This window comes from Cnephaeus nilssonii (assembly GCF_951640355.1).
Source record: "Cnephaeus nilssonii genome assembly, chromosome: 3".
In the NCBI taxonomy this organism is placed as follows: Eukaryota; Metazoa; Chordata; class Mammalia; order Chiroptera; family Vespertilionidae; genus Cnephaeus; species Cnephaeus nilssonii.
In genome coordinates this window covers 97,606,833-97,626,591 of record NC_137074.1, presented here as the reverse complement: position 1 = coordinate 97,626,591, position 19,759 = coordinate 97,606,833, and the positions used below count along the sequence as shown (strand labels likewise).

Sequence of the window (19,759 nt, the reverse complement as noted above, 5' to 3'; positions counted from 1 at the left end):
TAACTTGCCTTATTCTGTGTGGTCATCAGTTTCTCTTTCCAGTCTCACTCTTCCTTCAGCCCTAAATTGATACCAACTAATGTTTGCAATGTAAGCCCACAGGGCTCAACCACACATCTTATTTGATCTTGGGGTTTTTGTCAATGCATGATCATAGAGTATTCTGCATTTTACATTTGTAAAATAGAACTTTTGATTATAATATTAATTATTCCTAAAAGTCTTTTGTTATTCTTCAACAAATAACAGAAATATTTTAATAAAATGGCTACTTTTATGTATACTTATAAAATGAGTTATGTATTAGATTATTTCTGTGGTCTCTTTCAGCTCTAAATTGCAATTTTCCATTGGCATGATTTGTTTGTTTTTAATCATACAATTACATTCCATTCACTGTTACACTGCTACAATTTAAATACAGCTGAATACTGATCTCTTTAAAGGGAAATATTTAGTATTTTTTTAATTTTTTCAATATTTTCAAAAAATTATTTTATACACTTTAATTCTCTCCCTGCCTTGCTCACTAGATTTCTGATACTGGAACTTATACTTGTGTGGCTACAAGTTCAAGTGGGGAGACTTCCTGGAGTGCTGTGCTGGACGTCACAGGTGAATTCTTTGTGAATTATCTTCCCAGAAATTATCTACTCAAGAAATCTTGAGTCCATTTTAGTGATTATCTCATTATCAAATACCAAGTTAAGAAGAGATCAATATTTTGAATTCATTAAATGTAAAAATTGTCATGCCACTTTTTAATTCCTGCACCTCTTGCACATAGCAGCGCATATATGCAATTTGATACATTTTTCCTTGACAACCTTGTTATTTTATTTTCTCAATCTAAAGAGAAAGCAATCCTAATGATCATGTGAGAAGGCAAACATTTAGTAACATGTAGGAAAAGCAAATGTTCACTTACATACTTTTGTTCACTGACTAGGTCAACTTCTTTAATAGACAACTTTTATTTTTTAACCATGGTCATCAGCATATGCATTCAGGAATTAAGCTTTTTCTGTTTGTCCTCTATAGAATCTGGAGCAACAATCAGTAAAAATTATGATTTAAATGACCTGCCAGGACCACCATCCAAACCACAGGTCACTGATGTTACTAAGAACAGCGTCACCTTGTCCTGGCAACCAGGTACCCCTGGAACCCTCCCGGCAAGTTCATATATCATTGAGGCGTTCAGGTATGGGATAGTTCCTATTTTCTCCATTGGGTTGTGCTTTAGCTCCTATGTCCTAAAATCTCCTGCATTTTTTTTTATTTTAAGGATGTGATTAATCAGTACATTTTAAGAATTTACTTTAAATCTGACTTTATTCAAGAATAGACTTAGGTGTGTTTTCTTTTTCATTTTAACCTTAATTATAAGATTAAATATGTATTATCCATGCCTAAGTTTATAGGGATCTAATTATGACATAATCACTTAGCTCCTTTGTTTACCCTGTACATTATAAGGGTTTAAGATGAGAATTTCAGCATTAGAAGTAAGCAGAAAATAATTTAATTAGGCACAAGGAACTTTTAAGTTATGCAATGTTTATTGAGGCACAGAACCCTGGAATTTTGCTTCCTAATACTTAGAGAAGAACTTAAAATAATTCCATTGTTTTATGCTAAATATTTGAATATATCTATTGGTTATGCTTAAGGGAAAATTAAAAACTACAACTAAAAAATTATTGTATGTACCTCTGGTTGCTGAAAATAAAAGATATGTTTAATTGTTACTTGAATTAATTGTCATCAGTTTAAGGATATAAACTATAAGCTAGCAAATGTCATAATAAAATTGTCTTATGGGAATTTGATAAAATACTTATACAAATAGGAAAATATAGTTTTGTATTCAATTTCAATGTGCTTTCATTTGCCATTATAAGGATAGTGATGACCACTGTCTTTCCAAGCGTTAAGACAGATGCTTAAAAATGCTTTCATTTTAGTCTCTTGTAGTCCATTTAATGGAATGATGAGCACATAGTTTTCAAATTTCAAAATATGTTTTTCTTTAATTTCCATGCTTTGATGCATACGGACTTACTTTTGAAAAATTAATGGAAGGTGCTGAAAATTGCATTTTCTCTTCATTTTAAACAAAAGGAATATTTGATCTCAGACAAAGAGCTCTAAACAGGCATGCTGTCTGTAACTGGCTGTGAGGGGTTCGGAGATAGGTCCTCATTCCCAGATGGGAAATCACAATACTGTGTCATGTATGATTTTATTAAAAATGTGACCAGGGGAAAATACTCAAACCAGGCTTCCTTTCTTCTTTTACAGATATGTAGTTTTAGACGGCTTTATTATAATATTGCATGTGGAAATGATCAAAAGGAAACACACCTTGTAACAGAAAAGTGTACTGGCATAATTTACTCTGTAGTCCATTTATTCTTTCTACAGGTTAATTATTTTCAAGGTACACACACACACACACACACATATGTATATGTACACATTTATGAGGACCATATTTATTGTATAAACTTGACGTTGTGATCTTGGCCTCTGTTCCTCTCACAGGTATTCATTTAGTGGGCTGCTGTGCATTAGCAAAGGGCTGTCACATCTCCTGGGCTGAGTTTAATTTTGTTGTGCATGGCACTTTTGTTAGGTGGGCTCGGCTTTGTTGTTGAATAAACTGAAATCATCCAAATGTTTCATTTATTGGGCTGAACACTCCAAGTGTTTTGTGTGTGTGTATGTGGGTGTGTTTAATTTTCAACCATTAACCTTTGTCATTGATACCCAATTCCATTTCCAGTACTTTTATGACTGCACCTTAAATGAAATTTCTGTTCTTGTTTCAGCCAATCAGTGAGCAATAGCTGGCAGACAGTGGCAAACCATGTAAAGACCACCCTCTATACAGTGAGAGGATTGCGGCCCAATACAATCTACTTATTCATGGTCAGAGCGATCAACCCCCAAGGTCTCAGTGACCCAAGCCCTATGTCAGATCCTGTGCGCACACAAGGTAATTTCAAGAGCTGTAAATATGACTGGCTCTAGAAGGAGGCATTAGCGCATGTTTAAGAACAGAGGGATTGCACTAGAAAGATAAATGTGTCTGTATTACTTGTTATAATGATTCATTAGAACTGACCCACTGACCCAGTTTGGAGGGAACATGCTGTTCACCTTGGTGAGTGTATCCTTTTTCTGGAGGTGTCAGGGTGTATTTAGTACAAAATAAACAAAATAACTGAATATATTCACATAGTAAGAGTGAATAAACTAATTTAAGACTTTACTATATTTCAAAGGGAGGAAAATATTTCTCCTTTTTTGAAATTAATTACACAGTGATCTGGAATGGATAAGATGCCCAGATAAAGACATAATTACTCCCTACTGTTTAGAAATTTTGTTTTTATAGTGCAGTGGGTCTCAAGGTGTGATTTCCATGAAAGCAACATCTCATCACCTGAGACCGTGTTACAAATGCAGGTGCTCAGGCCCCATCTCAGATGCTCTGGGAGTGGGCCCAGTAGTCTGTGTTCAGGTGCCTGGCAGATATTACTGATGTTTTTGATAATTTTGACAAGAATCGCTACAAGAATTTTATTAAACCAGAGAATTAAAGGAGCAATTTGTTTCAGAAAGGAGTAAATCAAGTTAGAGGTATGTAATTCTTTTGACTAATTAAAAACAAAAAAACCTATCCAGAACATTATAACAAGATTAAATGGAAGACATCTCATTTCATTTTTAGGAGCCTGTCTCTTCAAAATGAGAAGTCATTGGAGTCTAAGGATTAATATAAAATGTGGCATTCTAATTTCTCTTCCTACTAGTAGACAAAGAGAATTAATAAAATAGAAATGGTTGCTTTATTATTTGTTAAAACCTATTCCCTACAGGTTCTTGAGAAAGGGTTAATCATTTCTTATTTGTTAAAGGCTTTGAACGAGATATAATTCAAAGTAGTATTTTTATACTATGAAAAGCACCATACAGCCATAAAATATTATTATAATTATAATGTAGTTCAGCAATAGTTACTAGCATGCTATTATAACAGAGAAGGGCACCTTAAAGAAATCAAGTGAAATAAAGTTACCACGTGATTTTTGTAATATTGCTGACATGATGACAGTCAAGGGAGGAGGGACTGCCACTTGCTATTGTTCTGTAAGCAGTAATGTGATTAATTTTCCGTAATAAAGGACCTGTAGGTAAAGAACCTGTCTCAAGAGAGAGAAAAAGCACAACAAGGAATTTGAAGACCTGAAACTGGTTATATTTTACCTTGCCTGGATCCAATTGCTCTTAGTGTGTCCAAATTTAATGAGTAAATTAAATTAAATTATTGAACTTAAAGAGGAAAAGGTGCATGGTTTTAAATCAGTAAATAATAATACCTATATCATTTTACCTGTGTAGATAGAAAGCAGGCAGTGAAGGAAGATGGAGAGATACCAGAATGTGGAAGGCTTGTGGTGTGATTAAACCCCTCAAACCTGGATCATTCAATATCTGTGTCAGTCACTAATTCTTGACTCATAAAATAATTTCTTGGTGAAAAAGTAAAGCAAAATAAAACATTAATGAAAAGTGGTTTGTGATCTGACTTTTTCCAGCTGAGAGACTATATGAAGAAAAAATGCTTATATTCTCTTAACAGGTGTTTAATAGGAAAACACATGTTTTGTGCCTGAACATCAGGATGTTTTTGATACCACTTTCAGCAGCTTTGCTATTTGAAAAGCTCTTATTTTCAAAGAATGCTTTGCTGTATGCGCTCTTATTTTTAAAAGATATTAAATACCATAGAATTTTAAAAAATAAAATAAATACCATAGAATTTAGAATTATTTTAGTAAGGCAGCAGATACTTGCACCATCAACATCACAAGAATAAACCACAGATATATCCATAAAGGTTAACATTATTCACCTAATATTAATATTTTTTGTTTTAAATAAAACTTGCGATGCTGTTTATGTTAAGGACGAAAAAAAAAAAAAAAAAGGAAATGGAAAATAGTCACCAAAGTGTAGGTCCCAATTATTGATGCCCCAATTTAAGTTAGTGCACCCCATTTAAGTTATGGCTGAGAGATGTACTTAAAATATTTTTCAAGAGTGTGGTATTGTGGCCTGAGAAAATAAAGGAAAAGAAGATTAAGAAAATAAATCAATTAAAGTTGGACTTCCTTTCTTAAATAAGGTAGCTGGAGAAAAAAATCAACTTAGCATTATAGTGCACCAGTTAAAGAAGCTGATTTGAGTATGTGTAAAATTCAGTATTTCATATCAATTTGATGGACTTGGACGTCTATCATTTATTATATAGGATGGTTTATATCATGTAATATAAACCATCCTATATAATAAAAGCCTAATATGCTAAGTGTCCGGTCATCCAGGTGGCCATTCAACCAATCAAAGCATAATATGCTAATGATATGCTAAGGCCACTCAACCACTTGCTATGATGTGCACTGACCACCTGTGGGCAGGCAATCGACCAGTCACTATGATGTGCACTGACCACCAGGGTGCAGATGCTCTGACCGGTAGAATAGCTTGCTGCTGTGGTCCAGTCAATCAGGAATGAGCGAGATGGGCCGGACATGCCCTGGAGCCCTCCCGTGGTCCCACCCCATCTGGCCAACCTCCTGTGTCCCTCCCCAGCCCCAATTGTCCACCGGTGGGGTCCCTCAGCCTGGCCTGCGTCCTGTCGCAATCTGGGACCCCTTGGGGGATGTCAGAGAGCCAGTTTCAGCCTGATGGTGGAAAACGACCACTTGCTATGATACGCACTGACCACCAGGGCGCAGATACTCAACCCAGGAGCTGCCCCCTGGTGGTCAGTGCACTCCCACAGGGGGAGCGCCACTCAGCCAGAAGCCAGGCTCATGGCTGACGAGTGCAGCGGTGGTGGCGGGAGCCTCTCCCACCTCCGCAGCAGGGCTAAGGATGTCCTACTGATGGCCTAAGCTGTCAGTTGGACATCTCCCGAGGGCGCCCAAACGTAGGCTGGGCTGAGGGACCACCCCCCCCCCAAGTGCACAAATTTTGTGCACCAGGCCTCTAGTTGTATATATGGGACAAGAAAAGAGTATTTAAGTGAATGGTAAGTAAGGGGCCAGAACAATGTATGGCTAAAGATATATCATTTCAAACATTGGAAATCTGTTTTTTCTTCTTTCTTTCCCTGAGCCCTGTCCCCTGCAATAGTTTTAAAAACCTTTTGTTGGATATTGGAGCACTGCTTAAATTTTATTACTTTAGAACATTTTATCAGTATTTTAATTGTTTTGGTCAAAAGTATTGTTGTGAATATTGGGGGTTTCTTCCCCTTTCCCCTCACTTTGTTTACCTTTAATGATATACTTCAAGTTTCCAGTCCCTCTGATTACTTTTCTTCCATGTTGCTAGTCTGAAGTAGGTCAAGGAGTAAGAACACACAATTTACTAATTGGAACAAAGTATTAAATAAATTCCCAGACAGCAGTTTTCAGATATTACCCCATTAACTACTCAAGAAAGTCTTTTAACATCTATATAAAACTGATGTTTCCATAGAAAACAGCACATTCTTTATTCTTTAATAAGAAAATGATGAGACTTTGCACAACAATGCATTTGAATGGGGTGAGGGATTGCATATACTCTTTTATTAATATTATTTTAGTGAAGATAAATATAATCTTTTAAATTATGTTTTAGCATGGTGGTAGTATATAAATACTCTTTAATGTTTTTGTCACAAAGATGTTTTTTAACAATTTTCCCCTGTAATTATTTCTAATGGCATATTATTAGCTTATATAATATACATTGGAATTTTACTATGAATTTTTAAAATTTGGGAATGGTTGTCTACCTGTAGATATCAGCCCACCAGCACAAGGAGTGGACCATAGACAAGTACAGAAGGAACTAGGAGATGTCATTGTTCGTCTTCACACTCCGGTTGTTTTGACTCCCACGACTGTTCAAGTCACATGGACAGTAAGTTCTGAAAGGCCATGTTAATAATAGTCTCTTTTTTTCCTTTAAGAAAACAAACCAAAGAAGAAAAAATAAGTCAACAACCCAAAAAATGGTAATAAAACTCTGACCATTTAAAATCAATGTGTAACTAATCACAAAAAAAAGAAAAGCATTCAATAGATGAAAGAGTAATTTTATTGAGATAGAATTCATATACTAAAGTTAAAATGTACAACTTAATGGTTTTTAGTATACTTACAGAGTCATACAATCATCACCAAAATCTGATTTTAGAACATTTCATCATCCCAAAATTAAATCCTGTGCCCATCAGCAGTCCCTTCTCCATTCCCTTCACTTGAGCTTTTTGCAACCACTAATCTACTCTCTGTCTCTATAGATTTGCCTGTTGCTTTCATAGGAATGAAATGCAATATGTGGTCTTTTGAGCCTGGCTTCTTTCACTCAGGATAATATTTTTGAGGTCCATTCATGTTTTATCAGTATTTTGTTCCTTTTATTTCTTAATAACATTCCTTAATAGCATACAGATATAACATATACATCTTTTTGTACATTCATCAGCTGATACACCTTTGAGTTGTTTCTACTATAGGCTATCATGAATAATGGTGTCATGAACATTTGTGTACAAGTAAACATATATTTTCATTTATCTTGATATTTACCTAGAAACTGAGTAATAACAATAATGCTGTGTTTAACATTGGATGAACTGCCAACATGTTTTACAAAGTGGTTATAACATCTTATGTTCCCACTAGCAATATTTTAAGATTCCAGTGTTTTTTCCCACATCCTTACTAATTTCTCATATTCTCACCAACACTTCTTATCTCCTGTGGTTTTTTTTTTTAATTATAGCTATTCTAGTGAATGATGAATGGTATATCATTGTGGTTTTCATTTGCATTTGTTTCATGACTACTGATGTTTTGAATCTTTTCATGTTTACTGAGCAATTATATATCTTCCTTAGAGAAATCTCTGTTTAAATGATTTGCCCATTTTTAAATTGTGTTGTTTGTCTTCTTATTACAGTCATGTAATAATTCTTTATATATTGAATACAAGTTGTTTATCAGATATATAATTTGTAGCATTTTCTCCTAATCTGTAGTTTGTTTCTTACTTTCTTAATGGGGTAATTGAAACACAAAATATTTTAATTTTGATGAAAACTTCTTGTGAATTTAAATCAAACATCTTTATATTCTTTTAGTTGAATCTCATCCAGCAGCACCAAACATGTACATATATCATTTTAATAAGTTGACATTTAAGTTTAAAAATTAATGAGTTTTAAGAAATAAATTAATATTTTAATATATGCTAAAGTGTTCCATTGCATCCTATATAATAAAAGGCTAATATGCAAATCGACGGAACAGTGAAACAACTGGTCACTATGACGCAAACTGACCACCAGGGGGCAGACACTCAATGCAGGAGCTGCCCCTTGGTGGTCAGTGTGCTCTCACAGGGAGCGCTGCTCTGCCAGAAGCCAGGCTCACATCTGGTGAGCTCAACCATGGCTGGAGAGTGCAGCAGTGGTGGTGGGAACCTCTCCTGCCTCTGCAGCAGCACTAAGTACCCTTTGGGGGATGTCCACCTGCCAGCTTAGCAGGTGGACATCCCCCAAAGGGTCCCAGACTGCAAGAGGGCACAGGCTGGGCTGAGGGATCCCCCTCCTCAGTGCACAAGTGACGTGCACCCGGCATCTAGTGCATTAATAAATGTCAACCTGCCCACTGTCATTTCAAAATACAAAATTTTTTGACCCACATAGTATCCACTTGAGTAGAAACAACAAATACTATAAAAATAGCCATATTAGTCACATTAGAAAATGCTAATATTTGTGCATGTGCTTGAGTCTACATGTGTGTCTGTGTTTTGTGAAGAGAGAGATAATCTTCCTCGAGCCTAATACAGTTAGTGCCAACTTCTCCTTTGTGTCAAAGATCTCTGTTATAATTTCTAAAAATCCATGAAGACATCTATCAGGATGACAGAAGGGCATGCATTCTTTCAGTCTTTTGTGTTTGTGATAGATTTTGTATGTTATATAAGTAATGGATATTTTAGCTAGACATACCTAGAAGAGTTTTCACTTTAATTATAATCTTAATTAGAAAGTATTTATAATTATGTCTCTGTTGTTTTTTGTTTGTTTTTATTGTAGAAGAATGACTATAAGTAAAAAAATTTAAAAAGATCAAAAAACTGAATTACCTTTCCTCCAAGTTTCTTTGGGGAAATAACTGTCTCACCCATTCCCATTAATTTCATCAACAAAGAAAATTGAGGAGGAAAAAGGTTATTTTCATCAATCTTAATTAATTATATTTGAAATATAGAACACAATGAATAGAATTCTTCCAGTGTTCTCTCAATAATAAGCCCATTGAACAAATCCAGTCCAACAGCCTTTTTTGAGAAACAATTTTGTACCCAATGTGTGTCTGTACAGGGGCTATATAAAGAGACACAAATCATGCAAATTCTTTTTTAATATATTTTTATTGATTTCAGAGAGGAAGGGAGAGGGAGAGAAAGATAGAAACATCAATGATGAGAGAGAATCATCGATCTGCTGCCTTCTGTCATGCAAATTCTTAATGACAGTACACAGGAATACGTTCCATAACAAGTATATATGCTCCCTATAGACAGATTTCAATCAAAGAGGAAGTGATTAATTCCATCCTCAAAAAACAGAAAAGATATTACCTCTCATCTACTTCTCTTTGAGAAAATATGGAGGTCTTACTTATTAGAACGGGTGAAACTTAGAGATGTTAAGGCTCTTTACTCTAATTTCATAATTTTATGAAAGGATCCCTGACCGGTTTGGCTCAGTGGATAGAGCGTCAGCCTGTGGACTCAAGGGTCCCAGGTTCAATTCTGGTCAAGGGCATGTACCTTGGTTGCGGGCACATACCCAGTGGGGAGTGTGCGGGAGGCAGCTGATCGATGTTTCTCTCTCATCGATGTTTCTAACTCTCTATCCCTCTCCCTTCCTCTGTAAAAAATCAATAAAATATATTTTTTAAAAAGAAAGAAAGGAAACCAATACAGACAGATTGAATAATGTTCCTAAATCCCATGTATATTTATAGGTAAGAATAACATTAGCGTTTCCTTACTTCAAATCTGCTCGCAGTGATTTCACTGTAAAGACAAACTGTAGACAAATACGCAGTGGGATATTTAATGGAGGGATTTCAGCATGTGGTCCTGAGCAGGGCATTTTGTTGCTTCTTAAACCACACCATCTGATCAGTCATGTTTTTGGCCCCTAAGTACAAAACTGAGTAATACTTTAGCAAAAATAAAACTAAGTTTATAACACTTTAAGAGTAATTATGACTAGGATTACATTGTTTCTACTTTCATTTTTGTATAATTTCACATAGACATTCTATATTCTGCATATAATGATCCCGATTCTTCTGTTCCTATGAAGGCAACATAATGACCTCATCTTTTTTCCAATGGCACAGTAGGGTGATTATCTGTCATGCCTCATCCATTTTCTGTAGCTTTGACTAGATACAAAACTAACAAGGCCAAGGAAATAGTTGTATTTTTAATAGCAGATTTTTACTCATTATCAATTGAAAAAGTCTTATCTGCTCTATTGAAGGGGCTTTTTAAAGCTGCTTCTAAATGTGGGAATTATTTGGATAAGAATCAAAGTCATTAGGTTCATGAAGTCAATCACTTTAAAAGTCATTGAGTTAAAAAGAACACATCAAATCAGATCAAAACTACAGGTCAGTAATCTGGGAGTTCATTCAGGAAAGGGACCTTGTCATAGTCATCTTTACATCCCAACAAGATTGTCATTCCTGGTTTTCGTATCTCTCTCCCTCGTGATCTTGACTTCTGAGAGTCTGGAATCTATATTTTTAATTTCTGTTTTTTTCAGAGCAAAGCATCATTTATGAAATACACTTTCAGTAACTGTCTGATACATGATCAACTCAATTATTTCATACATTTTTTTATTTTAAAAAAGAAAATGTTTAATATATCACAGAGTGTTGCTCCCCATGAGATATGCATGGAGTTGAGAGGTAAATGTAGTGAAATAAAGCCCGACTGGGGGTGAGGTTGGTTATCAAAGGAATTATGACCAACTATTTCATTTCAATGTCCTATTTTCAACTTCCTAAATGTGCATGTCCTTTTAAAATTATCACATGGTTTGAGTTACAGATGTGATGGGCTTAAGGGGGCAATTATATTTCCCAGCCCATGTGTTTAGATTTGGGGCCAAGTGAGAAGGTATCTGTAATAGGTGGCAGGATTCATTTACCAAACATACATGACATTTGTACTAAAAACAAACAAACAAAACAAAACACACATGCTCCACAAAGCTAATCTTGAAACCGCAATAGTTAGCAATGCTACATTCTAAAAATGACTATTTTTATAATGAGGGTTGGCATAAATGATAAGAAAATGGCTGCTTCACAAAGAAAAATGGCAATAATTAGTACATTTAAAAATATTTATTCTGGTGTGTGTGTGCGTGTGTGTGTGTGTGTGTGTGTGTGTGTGTGTGTGTGTTGGTTCAAGGACAAAAAGAATCACAGACTCATTGCCCTTAAATGTTACAGCTACGGGAGGTGAAAGAGTGCCCTGGCGAACCAGGCTCAGAATTAAGCTAAGTCCAGACCAGTCACTTAGCGGACCAAGCTCACCTAAGAAAATTTGTTTTGACTTTTGAGTTTAGGTGGATTTTTTTTTTTACATTGAAAAGATAGATATTACGCATCTTAAACATTTTAATGCAAATGATGATATGAGGGACACATGTGTACACCTGTTTTTTAGTATATCATTTACTTAACAGTGGTGCTTTATCATTGTGCATCTTTAAAACTTGCAAAGTGTTTTAACTTATAGTAGTCCTTTAACTGTGTCTGTGCCCTTGTAACATGGGTGTTATGTGAACAAATTAAGTAACCTGAGACTCAGAAAGTTTGAGGCTAAGCTGTAACTCAACTGAGACTAAACCTCTCTTCATCATGTCACTTTTTCCTTAAGACAACTTTTTTTTACTCATATTTCAGAAAATACCAAATTTTAAAATTTTATAAACCCATGGAATTATGTCCAGACTCATAATCAGAATGGTAATAAAATTAGTAACAAGCATATGATTTTACTTGAAAATGACCACCTGTCAAAATGTGCTTCAGAACTCAATAGCGTAGAATGCATATCCAATAAAAATGCCACTTAGTTTTTTTAAAGTCAGTGTTCAGCATTTTCATTTTTGCTTCCACCTGTAACAACAACTTTTTTTCCAGAAAAGAATGTATTGCAACTGCACAAAATCCAGTTGGACTATTTAGTTATTAAGTGGGTCATTAGAATATGCTGGTTGAAGGCATATACACCGAAGTGAGCAAGGCAATGTTGTATAGTAAACATTAACTTCATAAACTCCCTAAAACACTTAATTAATGAAAACCAAACATGGAGAAAACCAACTTACCCTGATTTACAGGCTCCCTTCATCTGGAAACAGCTGCTTAATGTACTTCTTAAAAACACAGCTTGCTTCTTTCAGTATTAACAAGCTATTATTGTGAGTTATGTCTTTCTTTCAGTATATAAATTCACTTAAAGCGAATGCAGAGAATTTTATAAAATGCAAGTTTAATGTTGTTTTAACATATGCTAGGGTGATATTTTGGAACACTGACAGTTTGGATGAAGGGTATCTCCCTATGGCTCTCATAAATTTAACTTTTGGCTTTTTAGTTGCCTTGTTTTTAATGTCAGAACAACTTCTGCTTTTCAAAAATGTATGTCCATTGGTGTAAACACAAACTCGTGGCATGGACGAGGATTCAAAGACCATGGCTTTGGCATCAGAACTGGGCTGACTTTTTCATGACATAGCCTCACACCAGAGGAGCCTAATATCAGAAAATCGTTGAGGGTTAGAAAGCTGTCAGGTGGATAAAGGAATTCTTACTCGATGAGACTCATCTGTGAAACTGGAATTAACTATACATAGAAACACACATGCCTACTTTCACCAACTTCATGGGTTTTTCTAACTTGGCCATTTTAAATACAGGGGGGAAAAACTGTTCCTTTGTTCCGTGATTCTGTAAAATTTTTTTGAATGCTGCAACTCAAGAAGTTAGATTTTAATACATGAAAGAATAACATTTGTTTATAACGTGTTCACAGTTGAATAAAGAAATTTTAAAAAGCTGAAATAACCATTTTTATCATTACATATTCTTTCCTTTCTCCTCAAACTTCATAAAATGAGGTCTTCCACCTCTTCTCCATTAAATTTTACACTTCCTTTGACTGTGAAATATGTCAAGTGAAAGGCCTTTTAGAATATGGCTAGCAAACTATAATATATGGAATGTTAATTAGAGAAGGTGCTATGGTATTTATATTTGTCAAGCATTTCTAGAAACATGGTAAGACATTTAAAAAAGCTAAAAGTCCTTTTCTCCCTGAAAATGAAAAAAAATGGTAGTTCTCCAGTAAAGATTGTTTCATAAATGTATAAAGAGAACATGTTTCATTTTTAGCTTACATTTTTATGTATTTGGTTTTATGTAATTATTATGAGTGAACTAATTTTTAAAATTTCTATTTGATATCAGTTTTGAGATTCAAAATATCAGATTTTCAAGAACAGCTGTTTATCCTCTGTACCTTAAATGAATGAAAGGATCTAGAAAGTTGTCAAATTGTGCCAGTAGTGGGACTATTGGTAAATTAATAAAAGTCTTTAATATCTGTTGAGGGGTATAAACTGTTTTATGCATTTAAAACAGATGATCTAGCTCCACAACTTTTGGACTTTCACATGCTTCCCCCATCAACAGGAATTGGACACACGCTGATTCTGCTCTTCCACTGGATAGATTCCACTGTCCTTGTAGATCTCAGCACTCCTTCAGGGAAACTTCATCTTCTCTTCCTGATCCAGCCAAATTCTTCTCCACTCCAGTCTTTCTTAGCCCCTTTTACATCTCAACCATAGCATTTGTTTATGTCTATTTGTTATTACTATGACAACATTGTTTGGGTGATCATTAAACAATTCCCATCTTCCACTTGGGCTCAAAGCTCTATGAAGGCAAGGACTGACTCCTTTTATTCACTTTTTATCCCTACATTTTAATATGTTCTTTCTTTATTGATTAAGATATTACATATGTGTCCTTATCCCCTCATTTCCCCCACCCCCTCACTCATGCCCTCACCCCCTACCCATGCCCTAACCCCCCACTCATGCCTTCACCCCCCTGGTGTCTGTGTCCATTGGTTAGGCATATATGCATGCATACAAGTCCCTACATTTTAGCAAAATTCCTGGTGCTTATTAGTAGGAACTCAAAAACTATTTTTGATTGAGTGAAGGTGTTCGTGAATGGACAAGAGATGAGAATGGAAATCACTAACAAACACCACACTATATTTGCAACCACAAAACCAGGAATTCTTGAATATAGAAAAAGAACAAACAGATAAGAAATGGAGCTAGAAAAATTGGCAGGTCTAGGTCTTGACAAGACTTTGTGCTAATCCAAAGAATTTTAATTAAGTAGGTATTTTGGATACCATGAAGTATTTTAAACAGGATAGAGAGTTGTTCCACTCTTCATTTTTGAAATAATAACTTAGGAACAATGTGAAGTCAGATTTAGAAGAGGGTATAAGATGCTGGGATGTGAGTTAGAAAGCTGTGGCATCATCTGATGATAGTTGATGAGGACAGAAACAGGGACAAGAGAAATGAGGATGGAGCCACTGTGATGTCTAAAATACTTCCCTTTGGTTTCAAAAGCTTTTTGCTTTGTTTTTCAGGTGGACCGGCAGCCCCAGTTTATTCAAGGCTACCGTGTGATGTATCGCCAGACCTCAGGCCTGCAGGCCACACCAACATGGCAGAATTTAGATGCTAAAGTCGCAAATGAGCGAAATGCTGTCCTGGTCAATCTGAAAAAGGGGGTTACTTATGAAATTAAAGTACGACCTTACTTTAATGAGTTCCAAGGAATGGATAGTGAATCCAAAACAGTTCGTACTACCGAAGAAGGTCAGTATTCAGATCCCTAACATGAACCTAACTTAGACCATAATGAAACCAATTTCTGTTGAAGTTCTAGTTTATCATCTTTCTTAGAAGAATAGCAAGAGAGACTCTAAAAGTGAATCCAGGAAGTGCTATTTTTCTCTTTTTGTTCTGAGAATTCCATAAAATTTGACAATTCAAAAAAAAACCAAGACATTCAAATAATTTGTAAACATTTGTCCCAATCTTCTTTGTCAGTACATTGGAACTTGATTATAATATTTTCCCATATTTTTTTCCATGGATTAGGCTCACTTGGCTTCGTCAAAACAGGCTACTAGAAACTCAAGAGCACAGGCTGTTCATTGTCACGCCTCTTTTTTTGGTGCAGTAAAGAATGACATTTTCTTCTTGAAGTTTTCTTCCCTGTGGCCTCTGCTGATCTGACTCATAATTTCTAATTCAGAAGGCCGCATGTTTGCAACAGTTTTCTTCTTATAGTTGTTTTCTGCCCTCCCCATTTTAGAACTTTTCTTCCTGTACTTTAAAGTCAACCTGTGAGAGACATGAAATAAATGTAGGCCTCAACCAGTCCATTTACTAGTGTCTTCTTTACTTAACTACAGGCTTATAATAAAGTCTATCATAAAAGTAAAAAAATGTCAGATGCCAAGTAAAATAAATTTCCTTCCTTTCCTGTTTTTGTACTAATTTTATGTATATGCTCCATTTAAAAAAAAAAAGCCTTTTTTTCCTAAACATACTTTATATAAATTAATATACTAAATTCAAGAAAATGTATATCAGTTGTTCATGCTAACATGTAAATGCTCATTTGACTAAAGAGCTTTTCAAGTATGCATGTCCTATAATAAGCAAAACATGAAAAGGTTATCTTGACATTGGTTTGCAGTGTGATGCATTGACGGGCAGAAGTGCAGGTTTTTAAAGGCATCACTAATATATGCTTAGGATATGTAAAGAAAAAATTACTAAAAATTAATAATAGAGTCATCACCATTACATTTTACTTTAGGTTGAATAGGTGTAGTACTACCAAGTGGGATAATTCACTACAGAATCCTACATTGAAGTACCGGTATACTTCCAAAATCAATTCCACTCACTTAGACTTTTCCCCTGGATTAGACATTTGTCACCCATCGCGGTATGTTCATCTCCTATTTCTGAGACCTTGTGAAGGTAACAAATGGAACTCAGCTGGCCTGTGCCCGGGAATGATGAGTGGTCATTTGGGTTTTTTCACATCCATAGAGAGAAGCTGGGCACAAGAATAATTGACCTGTAAGGAAGCAGGCGTGGTGTTCTCTCCAAGCCAGCAGAAAGGCCAATGAAAAACTAGCTCTCAGAAGTTATTCAATACTACCTACTTAATAACTACAAAACTGGTAGACAGTGCTGGGATATATGTCATCGTGCCACATTTTGGAGCAATATTGTCACATAGAGGAATAATAAAGGGTGGTATTGTGGTATGTGTGTGCCCTGCATCTGAATGCAAATATGACCAAAATTGACCAAACATGGGAGACTTTATAGACAGGCTTTAAAATGTATTTTAGAATTCAATTGTATATATTTTCAAAGGGCTAAACCATGTAGAGTTATGCAAGCATTGGCCCTTTTATATAATAATCCTTTGAATTTTGTTTTAACTGTAAGGATTTTGATATTGATTTTTCTTCCTTTGGTTTAAACTCAGAAATTCACTGAGAATTCATGTTTTCATCAGAATTAGTATTTGTTAGCTCTCAGATACACTGTATGGGAGGCACTGCAGTATGAAATCGTGAAATTCTTCTCACTCACCTTTTTTCAGTGGGATTACAGGAGAAACCATAAAGGAAGCAAATGTGTAAGAAGTTAAAATGTGTCCATGAGACATTTGACCCAATATGAACTGTTTTCAATTCTATCTTCAGAGTTCCTTGCCCATCAGTATAAAATAAGTCTGAAATCCTAAATTATGAGTCAATTTAGAGCAGTAAATTATTTTCCCCAATATGAAAACACAAGCATCTTCCATTTGTTGGTGAAATTTATAGCTATATCTCTGTTTTTATTAATAAAACTAAAATAAATAGGTTGTCAATAATGCCATCACTCAGAGGTAATGATTAATAAAATGTTATACCAAAGTTCTAGAATTAGACACACTTGTGTTCAAATTCTACCTTGTTGCTTTTACCTGCTGAGGTCATTGTGATAATTAAACCTGACACTTAGCTCTGTGCTAGGTATATAGAAAATATTCATCAGAATGTTAGCTGTTAAATTTGTTGTTCAGTACATAGTACTACAGCTATTGTATTTGCTTTAAATCCATCCATTATATTTAAAACATATTTTATAAAAACTGTCACTCTTGAATACTATATGCACATTTAGAATACTGGAAACCAGAATCTCCTGCTTCTTGTCCTAATATTCGTATTCTGCAAGCACCATTAATGCACACCAAGACTTACAGTTTGTGTTTATTCTAATTGCCTCTTCTCCAGCCCCTAGTGCTCCCCCACAGTCCGTCACTGTGCTGACAGTTGGAAGCCACAATAGCACAAGTATTAGTGTTTCCTGGGATCCTCCTCCTCCAGATCATCAGAATGGAGTCATCCAAGAATACAAGGTAGGGCCTGTATGAAGAAGGAAGGTTCACAGAGCAGGCTCCCAGGGGGGTCTCAAGGTCACAAGAATGAGGCACATCTCCAGTGTCCCTCTTTTTGAATTTGAGTGTAAATTAATATTTACATATTTGTGTGACAGGTATAAAAACAGAAGGATAAGCCTAAGGTCAGATAACACAAAGTGAGTTGCACAAGTAAACCTGAATGGTGGAGCGGGGTTGTTGTTTTTTTTTCTGATTAGATTGCTGTGTAACACACCTTATAGCAGCATTTTTAAATTGTGTTCTCAGAAAATGATGTTTCCAGGGTTTAGAGTCATGGGGTGTGAATAGGAGGGTGGGCAGCAACAACTCCCATTCTGCTTTTATCTGCTTTTATCAATGTACAGAAATTTTGCAAAATATTTCATTCAAAAATGGAAGCCATTAAATACATTTTGAAAAAACTGTGTTACCCAAAATGGCTGATTATCTAATTTTTCAGCTGAACTTGTTGCTATTTAGAAACAGTATAGGGGGGGAAACCAAGATGGCAGCATAGGTAAACACCTGTACTTGTTGCCTCTCACAACCACATCAAAACTACAACTAAACGAGAAAGCAGCTATCATCCAGAACCACAGGAAAGCTGGCTGAGTGAAGTTCTACAACTAGATGGGAAGAGAAAAGCACATTGAGACTGGTAGGAGGTGCAGAGGTGTGGAGGTACTGAGTAGCGTGAAAAATGGGCTGGCAACTGGATGCCTGTTGTTGTTGTTTTTCAATTGGGATGGAGATACAAGCTCCCGAATTGCTCTGAACTCCAGTTCTGGGTGAGGCTCTGGGGACCCAGATTCATACGGGGAGAAACTGGACTGTCTGGTGCCAGGCTGGAATGCGAGGGCAGCTTTCTCTCAGAGGTGCACTTAGCAATCATTGTTCCTGCGTGGGGGCGTGGGACGCAGAGACTAAGAGACACGGAGATATGGAGACTCGGAGATGCGGAGATGGCTGACTAGCAGCCATTGCTGTTTGCTCGGCCCTGGTGATTCCGAGACCCTGCTCCACCCAATTTACAACCCCACCCGAGTTGTGCGCAGTGGCTTTTGCATATGAATGGCCTGGCCTTCCACAGCCTAACCTAACAAACTGCAGCTGGGTCAGAGAGCTCAAAAGCTTCCAAAAGAAGGGCCAAGGCTCTTGGTGGCAGTAGCCTGCCTTGCTTCACAGCTGGACCTCATCAGGGCACTTCCAAATCCCAAACAAAGAAGAGGAATCTGCAGATCTCTCCGTAGCCCCTGCTGGATGGCCCCAGGCAGTGGCTGACTTTGCACCTCCTTGGAGATCCAAGAGCCAGTGTACCCATTGTCAGTGAGACCATGTCAGATTACAAATCTTCACATCCATAACAGACACACTCAAGGGGCAGACTCAGTGAGCACCAAAGCCCCACTGAAGCAAGTCTTGCCCCATAAGGGTGTCTCCAGCACAGAAGTTCTCCCATCATAGACACAACTGATCCTCACAGTCAATTGGCCTGGAGGTCAATGTCTCCCAGTGATACCAACAACAATCAAGGCTTAACTACAACAAGACTGTAAACACAGCCCACAAAGGGGTGCACCAAGAGTGTCCACCTCAGGTGATTGGGAAGGCTGAGCCATTGGGCACTATAGGACACTTAGCACAGAAGGCCACTCTATCAACACAGGAAAGCAGCCAAAATGCAGAGACAAAGAAACATGCCACAAATGAAAGAAATGGAGGAAAGAAAACTACTGGATATAGAGTTCAAAATCACAGTTATAAGGTTACTCAAGAATTTTCTAGAAATCTCTGAGGAACTTAGTGAGACCTTCAAGAATCTTAGTGAGAATGCCCAAAAAAATGGAAAAGGACCTGTCAGAAATTAAGCATACACTGACTGAAATAATGAAAAATATACAGAAATTCAACAGTAGACTAGAGGATCCCAAGAATCAAATCAACGATTTGAAATATGAGTAAGCAAAAAACACCCAACTGAAAAAGCAAAAAGAAAAAGAATCCAAAAATATGAAGATAGTGTAAGG

General features: G+C 36.2%; 1 protein-coding gene across 1 annotated transcript in view; it reads left to right on the top strand.

Annotated features, from left to right (window-relative positions):
• ROBO2 (roundabout guidance receptor 2) overlaps positions 1-19,759 on the top strand; it is a gene marked incomplete at its 3' end in the record, with an annotated part of 701,349 nt that overhangs the window by 585,168 nt on the left and 96,422 nt on the right. The window contains exons 11-16 of the mRNA XM_079766360.1: positions 534-615; positions 1,042-1,204; positions 2,835-3,001; positions 6,866-6,987; positions 14,857-15,088; positions 17,587-17,711. Coding sequence (XP_079622486.1) covers positions 534-615; positions 1,042-1,204; positions 2,835-3,001; positions 6,866-6,987; positions 14,857-15,088; positions 17,587-17,711 — 891 coding nt within the window. The remainder of the gene's footprint in view (positions 1-533; positions 616-1,041; positions 1,205-2,834; positions 3,002-6,865; positions 6,988-14,856; positions 15,089-17,586; positions 17,712-19,759) is intronic.